The 8,456-nt window shown below is 35.2% G+C and overlaps 1 protein-coding gene across 1 annotated transcript in view; it reads left to right on the top strand.

Moving 5' to 3' along the window:
* Nucleotides 1-8,456, top strand: part of LOC106466896 (rho guanine nucleotide exchange factor 17-like) — a 51,282-nt gene that overhangs the window by 36,427 nt on the left and 6,399 nt on the right. The window contains exons 10-14 of the mRNA XM_022394972.1: nucleotides 1,076-1,152; nucleotides 1,281-1,471; nucleotides 4,001-4,102; nucleotides 5,223-5,263; nucleotides 5,714-5,831. Coding sequence (XP_022250680.1) covers nucleotides 1,076-1,152; nucleotides 1,281-1,471; nucleotides 4,001-4,102; nucleotides 5,223-5,263; nucleotides 5,714-5,831 — 529 coding nt within the window. The remainder of the gene's footprint in view (nucleotides 1-1,075; nucleotides 1,153-1,280; nucleotides 1,472-4,000; nucleotides 4,103-5,222; nucleotides 5,264-5,713; nucleotides 5,832-8,456) is intronic.

Below are 8,456 nucleotides of genomic sequence, written 5' to 3'. Positions count from 1 at the left end.
CAGGGGAAATTGACTATTAGTATGGACGAGGTTTGAACATCCATGGGTCTTCTTCCACAGGGGAATTGACTATTAGTATGGACGAGGTTTGAAGATCCATGGGTCTTCTTGCACAGGGGAATTGACTATTAGTATGGACGAGGTTTCAAGATCCATGGATCTTTTTGCACAGGAGAGTTGACTATCAGTATGAACGAGGTTTGAAGATCCATGGATCGTTTTGCACAGGAGAGTTGACTATCAGTATGGACGAGGTTTCAAGATTCATAGGTCTTCTTGCACAGGGGAATTGACTATTAGTATGGACGAGGTTTCAAGGTTCATGGATCTTTTTGCACAGGAGAGTTCACTATCAGCATGGACGAGGTTTCAAGATCCATGGATCGTTTTGCACAGGGGAGTTAACTATCAGTATGGACGAGGTTTCAAGATCCATGGATCGTTTTGCACAGGAGAGTTGACTATCAGTATGGACGAGGTTTCAAGATCCATGGGTCTTTTGCACAGGGGAGTTAACTATCAGTGTGGACGAGGTTTCAAGATCCATGGATCGTTTTGCACAAGGGAGTTAACTATCAGTGTGGACGAGGTTTGAAGATCCATGGATCGTTTTGCACAGGAGAGTTGACTATCAGTATGGACGAGGTTTCAAGATCCATGGGTCTTTTTGCACAGGGGAGTTAACTATCAGTATGAACGAGGTTTCAAGATCCATGGATCGTTTTGCACAGGGGAGTTAACTATCAGTGTGGACGAGGTTTGAAGATCCATGGATCGTTTTGCACAGGAGAACTGACTATCAGTATGGTCGGGGTTTCAAGATCCATGGTCTTCTTGCAGCCAGAAAATTGGTGATGTAGTTAGTTCGTGGATATTTAGAGATCTCTGTGTTTCTTCATTTTATGTCAAGATTTGAACTATTTTCTATCTCTAAGACAGACTCAATTAAACAATTATGAGTATACTAAGAATTATTATCTAAACCAAATACAAGCTCTATTTTATCATTAAAGTTTTTCAGTATTTTAGTATTTTTATGTATAAAGATCCCAAAATACAATTTTTTTTTCTTTAGTATTGCACACTGACAGGAGGCCGCCTCCACAGTTTCTCTACCCCTTACCAGTTCGAAAGACGAGAGCAGGACTGCAGGTTTGATAGTTTTACTAGTCTTGTTTAATAAAGCATTTATTACTATTTTATATGAATATATAATTTATATATAGAAGTTTTAAGTTCAATCTATTTAGGCGACAACATTTTTGCAATTTTTTTTTCAGTTTACCTGCTCGACACAAGCATTAGGTTATAACCATTTAGGCCTCAAAGATGTTTGGATATGTAACAGTGACGGGTACGTGGGCCAGGTGTATATACTTACTCTCCAAACAGAGCCTACGTTGACATCGTGCAACAATGTTTGTAACGCCAGAATTTTGTGTATAGCCTCGGTCCCAGGAGTCAAGCACTCGTGAGTATTATTTTTAAATGATTTCCATAAATCTTTTTGAACTCATTCACACCTGTATCGAGAGGTTCTACGTTACAAAAAAAACGTGCTTTGCGTCTCGTGGTTAACGTGCTGGACTGTGAATCCGAGGATTCATGGTTCGCAACCTGTTGGCATAAAAAATACACTCCATAATTTGGGGTCATAGGTGTATTATTGCTTTGTAAAAGTAACGGTCAAATTCCACTATTCGTTCAGACAAGAGTTGTCCAAGAGTTGACGATGGCTGCTGGTCACTAACTACCTTTACTGTTCCTTATTAATTTAAGATTAGAGACGTTTATGCACAGATAGCCACTGTAGTGTTGCCGAAATGCTAAAACAAATAAACGTTTCCAACTGGTTTTTTTTCTCACAGTGTCTTACCGTGTGTGTAATGTGTAAACCAGAGAAGCATAATCCGTTAATTCGGGATAGATGTTACATTCTATCAATATAGCTAAACGCTCTACATATCATTATACGCGGTTGAAAATAGCGTTTCAACTACTACTTTATATGTTGTAACCCAGTCTGCCTGATTGGTACTGGGCGAAAGGTTACAGATAGGGCGTGGATGAAATCCTGTTCAGCTAACTTCCTACCCAAAACTTGTGTTGAGTGAGTATAAAGAATGTCATTAACATGTTAATCAATCTAATTTTGATGCAATATTACATCTATTTCGGATTATAAAGGCACTACTTCCTATAAAGGCACTACTTCCTAATTATATAAATAAATATAATCCTACTTGATTTGTGTAAATTAAAATAATCTTGACTTCATTTTAATTTTTCCAATGTCTGCGGACTTACAACACTAGAAACCGGTTTTCGATACCCTTGGAGGGCAGAACACAGACAGCCCATTGTGTAGCTTTGTGCTTAACATTAAACAAACAGACAAAATATTTTGGACGCATATTTATAGCTCGACAGAGGCCTAGAACGTTCCTTACGATACGAGATATTATGATGCAATAATTAAAACAATGAGAAAAATAAAAAGGTTCTAGTAATATGACGCAATGATGCAACAGTCGCCAATTTACAACTATTGAACTACACAATGTAATATTCGTAAACGGTAATATGACACAATGATGCAACAGTCGCCAATTTACAACTATTGAACTACACAATGTAATATTCGTAAACGGTAATATGACACAATGATGCAACAGTCGCCAATTTACAACTATTGAACTACACGATGTAATATTCGTTAACGGTTACGTAAAGAAACTTGCGATAAACCTTCTAAAAATAACACTCGCGCTATAGTTAAACGGAAACAGTCGTGTATATCTAACACTGAATAATGGTGTTACACGACTTTTCAGTTTCTCAATAGTAATGTTACACGATTTGTCAGTTTCTGAATAGTAAAGTCACACGATTTGTCAGTTTCTGAATAGTGACGTTACACGACTTTTCAGTTTCTCAATAGTAATGTTACACGATTTGTCAATTTCTGAACAGTAAAGTTACACGATTTGTCAGTTTTAAATAGTGATGTTACACGATTTGTCAGTTTTGAATAGTGATGTTACACGATTTGTCAGTTTCTTAATAGTGGTGTTACACGAGTTGTCAGTTTCTGAACAGTAAAGTTACACGATTTGTCAGTTTTAAATAGTGATGTTACAAGATTTGTCAGTTTTAAATAGTGTTGTTACACGATTTGTCAGGTTTGAATAGTGATGTTACACGATTTGTCAGTTTCTGAACAGTAAAGTTACACGATTTGTCAGTTTTGAATAGTGATGTTACACGACTTGTCAGTTTCTTAATAGTGATGTTACACGATTTGTCAGTTTCTGAATAGTGATGTTACACAACAAATCGTGTAACATCACTATTCAGAAACTGACAAGTCAGTTTCTTATATTTGTTAGTTTTTATTTTTATTGCCTTTATATCTCATTACTTCTCAATGCAGGTGGCATCAGCTTTAGCGGTTCTTTTTCTGAATTTGTTAGTATTAAGTCAACAGATTTACAATACTGAGTTTAAGCAATGTGAAAGCCGAATTGTCTGCCATCTAGTGACTAGATATTAAACTATATTAGATAGTAGGATTAGTTATTTCGAATGCAAATAGCATCTGTTCTGAAAACATGACATTTGTTTCACGAGCACCCACAATAAAGACATTTTTAGAGTTTAATCATTGTTATTTAACAATACCCAAGTAAATGTCTATAACTGCTGATATAGATCTTTAAAAATTTCGTTCCTTATATAACGAGTGAAAACTTTTCTCTCATAAGTTAATATTAATACCTGTTGTTTCATTTCCAGATAGAAAATATAATACAAGAGAGCTTATTTTGGTTTTCTGATGCATGGAACATTTGGAAAATTATTGATGTTATCTTTTTAAATAAATCACAATGTATAGTTGTATCTGGCCCAAGATATCACTTTGGACGATATCTAAAGATACAACATGAAAAGTATTGATTTTTACATGTATCTTTTTACGACATACTACCACCTGGCGAAGATCTTTTCTGAGCGATTCTTATCCAGATCTGAGTTTGGACTCTAAGAACGTTGAGGAAGAAGATGGACCTTTCTCTACCAATGGAAACTTTCAACTGGACAGGTATACAGAAAACCAATAGAACGAATATCGTATCTCCATTTTTCATTCAGTTAAGAAGAAAATGGAAAAGATGCGTGAAACATTTTTCATGATGGTTGAATGTAATTAATGGATCATAATGTTTGAGGTTACTTAGATATCTCTATAACAATAGTTGTTTTTCGTGATGGTTGAATATAATTAATGAATCATAATGTTTGAAGTTACTTAGATATCTCTATAACAATAGTTGTTTTTCGTGATGGTTGAATATAATTAATGAATCATAATGTTTGAGGTTACTTAGATATCTCTATAAATTTATAGAAGCTGAAAGGAAAGAGAGAAATATTGATAGACTTATATGCATTAGTATCGATTTCTGTAATCTGTAGTCAACATACAATAGTTGTAAGAACATTGTTATAGTGGTTGAAATTTTATTGTGGTTTGTAGTCAACATACAATAGTTGTAAGAACATTGTTATAGTGGTTGAAATTTTATTGTGGTTTGTAGTCAACATACAATAGTTGTAAGAACATTGTTATAGTGGTTGAAATTTTATTGTGGTTTGTAGTCAACATACAATAGTTGTAAGAACATTGTTATAGTGGTTGAAATTTTATTGTGGTTTGTAGTCAACATACAATAGTTGTAAGAACATTGTTATAGTGTTTGAAATTTTATTGTAGTTTGTAGTCAACATAGAATTTGTTATAAAAATACTATTACGGTATTTGAAAGTTTATTTTAAGAATTACGTGTGTTGGGTCAGTGTGAAATAAATACCTCCTCCAACTGTAAGAATTAGCTCCATTGACTTATAAACATAAAATATCTTATTAATATATTTTTTCTGAATAACTTAACTCTTGAGTAAAAAAATAACGATTATTTTTTCAAACGATATATAAAGGTATCTTGCGATATTTTGGAGTTTAAACTTGAGGTGTTGACAGTAACTGAGATTATTCTTAAAATCTTTCAATTAGGCTTAACGTTAAAATGTACTCAAAGTAGGCTAAAATATAACAGAAATAATATGTTTTGACTAAAGAAAATTAATTTCTTAGGTAAATCTTTAATATTAGGATTTGTGGATATAAATATCAGATGACTTACAACAATTTAATTTTGTAGCGATTCCAGTGATACTGGCGAGGAAGATAGCGAATCTCCAGGTAATTGTAAACTATTTTAGTTAGGCTTAACGAGTTAAACTTTTCCGTTTTGATACTATTAGAAGAGGTGTTTAAGGAAACAAATAGTTAGTTTATTGTACATTGATATTGAAATTTTCTAATATGATAAACTGTAATATTCGCACTATTGTTTATCTGAACCAAATATATAAATTCGTTTAGGAAAGATCACTGGTTAATTTAATTTTATAATCTTATTTCAGTGAGAGATTAGATTTTAGTTTTTTCACAATTTAATGTAAAGGTCACATTAACAAAGTAACTTGAGCCACACTTCTTACTGATGTGCATACCACACTGTTTTCACACAATAGTAACAAAACGGACCAAGAAAGATATGAGGATGTTACATTACTGTGAGGGAATGACTGAGATTTCTTTCATTTTTACGTTCCTACCTGACAGTAAGTTTGATGGGTTTTTTTCTAGATGAACACTTCACTACAAAACCGAATTACGCTGCAGGAAATTATTTAGTGAGAGAAGATACCAAAGATGAAGCAGTGGGTGAACAATCAACCATGTGGTTAGGCACAGAGGACGGATGGTAACTATTGTCATAACAAAATATCTAATATTTCAATAAGCCTTGAAATGGTGATCACATTCTTTCCTAACTTTTCCTCCCGACTTTCTAAAGACAATTTCAGATTTTTCAAGAACTACATACGCGCACGTACGACACGTTAATCTTTTAACTTTTCCTCGTAGTTCTACCGAAGTAACTAAGCTTTAGATTGTAATCTGGGGAAAAAAAAGGGGGTAATAGGTACTTCAGAAATATATCTTCAAATTAGGGCATCGCAACTCGGTGGTAGGCAATAAAATTTTACTGTTTCATCTATAAAACGATATCTGACCTAAACTATCATCAAATATTATGACATAGATAATAGCCATAAGATAAAATAACAAGCGAGATGTTAAAATAAAAATTGGGCCCTAAAAGGATGAAAATGTTTTGTTGAAGGCAATGAAATAGCTGTGATTTAAAGGAGGTCAAAGATCACACATGTAAACCTCTCTCTCTCATTTTTGGCAGGTCAGTAGACAATTCTCAAGTATCTGAGAACTGGAGATTGGCTAATGTTGGTTCTATTGTAAATAAGGGTCGTATGAATTGCCCTCTTTTTGTTTTTATTATTATTCATTTTAATGATATTGATGGCGTGTAATTAGTATAATAGTAAAGTTTGCCCATGATATTAATCTCTTGGGTATTTCTAGTCGTACTGGGGATGTGGAGGGATTACAGAATGATTTGAATTAATTGATAGATTGGACAAATAATTAGCAAATCACGTTTAATTATAGTAAAAAATAAGTAATATATTAGGGTTAGCATGATTTGGGATCACATGCTCATTCAGTAGTGTGACTGAAGAAAAGGGTCCTAGAATAGTGGCGGATAAGTCATGGTGGTGGATAAGTCACTGATGCAGTATGTGTGTGTATTCGCTTATAATTAGCGTATCGCTGTACCGATTGTCACCGAACCAGGCATCTACCCTTAGAGCCCCAATAAAGGTGACATAGTAGTCGACGTTTGGATCTGCCAATGTCACCTCCCAGAGGTCCCTACGTTAAACGGGTACCTCATACCAATAACTGACATAACTAAGCAGCATGGTTTGTGTGCACTGACAGGGTTCCCAAATGGGAAGAAAAAAAATGCTTTAGTAGCTTATCAAAGATAGTAGCATTTTGTCCGACGTTTAGGTGCCAAACTTGCCTCCCAGTGGCACAGCGGTATGTCTGCGGACTTATACTGCTAGAAACCTGGTTTCGATATCCGCGGTGGGCAGAGCACAGATAGCCCTTTGTGTAGGTTTGTGCTTAATAACAAACGAAAAACGTGCTCAAACTTAAACCCCTCGTCAGCCTATCAAACAATATACACAGATTTCTCTTCAAAAAACTGTTAGGCTGTTTACAGTTGAAAGTGCTTGATTTTTGGATCAATTAGAGACTGTTTTCTAGCTGATTTATCTGATGCATTGCTTAATTTTTTTTCTTGCGGGCCAGGATTAGCATTGACGTTTCGCTTTACGTGAATATTTTTTTCGACTTCAACTCGCCAGGTAATAGCATCACCAATCTGAGGCGAATTCTACACTTTTAGCTCAGTTCCTCACACCTCTTGTTGCAAAAATGTGACAAGAACCTGATTTTTTTATGAACCTTTATGCTGCGATTTCGGACATGTCTGTAGATGATATTTTTCACATTAATTCATTCTTAAATCCAGCATATTGTTGCGTCAGCGAGGTCACGTGACTAGTGTCACGCCCCCTGCTTTCTGGAAATATCTTGTACCTTCGTGAATTGTCGGGAGATTACTAGATATAGCGTAGCGTGGTATATATAAGAGGGTGACAACGTGACGGGACAATAATGTGTGTGTAGGTAGTGAGTAATTGAACTGCAGTCAGGAAGTATTGTTGAAGTTAACGTTGTTGTTAAAACGTTTGTAAAAGAGCGACTGTTGAAAATAAGTGTATCGGTAAAGTTATATTCAGAAAGAATAAACCAGTTTTATTAAGTAAGGACTTGTGTCGCTAAAGTTTCGTCGGAACGAAGTTACGGAAAATCAATTAACAAACGGAGACGTAACAATATTATAAACATTTCAAAAACAAAGTTGAAAACAGAAATTTCCATAAACGTCCTCGTATAGGCATCCAAAATGTTTCTGTCAAAGATGATGCTTGTTCTCCCCCTCTATCAGGCAGTTTTGTCATTTGTGCCCCCCCCCCCAGTGGCACAGCGGTATGTCTGCGGAGTTACAACGCTAGAAACAGGGTTTCGATACCCGTGGTGGGCAGAGCACAGATAACCCATCGTGTAGCTTTGTGCGTAACTACAAACATCTGTAGTTCATCGTTTTAAATCAAACACTGTGTTGTGATAAACTTTTCTACGTACTGAACTTAATTTGTTTGTTTTAGGATATGTTTACAAAGTTACTTAAGACCTTTTGCGCTAATTCTCTCTAGTTTTGGAACTAATAAACAGTTGGGAAGGTAGCTAGTAAAAAGAACATACCGTAACTCTTGGTTACTCTTCTTTAATCGAATAGTGAGTTTTGGCTGTAATCTTTATAACGCATACACGTCTCCAAAGTACCGAGCGCGACCTACAGATCTTTCTCTCCTAGTGGCGCCCCCCAGTG

This window comes from Limulus polyphemus, unplaced genomic scaffold (genome assembly GCF_000517525.1).
Source record: "Limulus polyphemus unplaced genomic scaffold, Limulus_polyphemus-2.1.2 Scaffold2414, whole genome shotgun sequence".
Lineage (NCBI taxonomy): Eukaryota > Metazoa > Arthropoda > Merostomata > Xiphosura > Limulidae > Limulus > Limulus polyphemus.
Note: the sequence above shows the minus strand (reverse complement) of the source record. Positions and strands in the feature narration are given on the sequence as shown.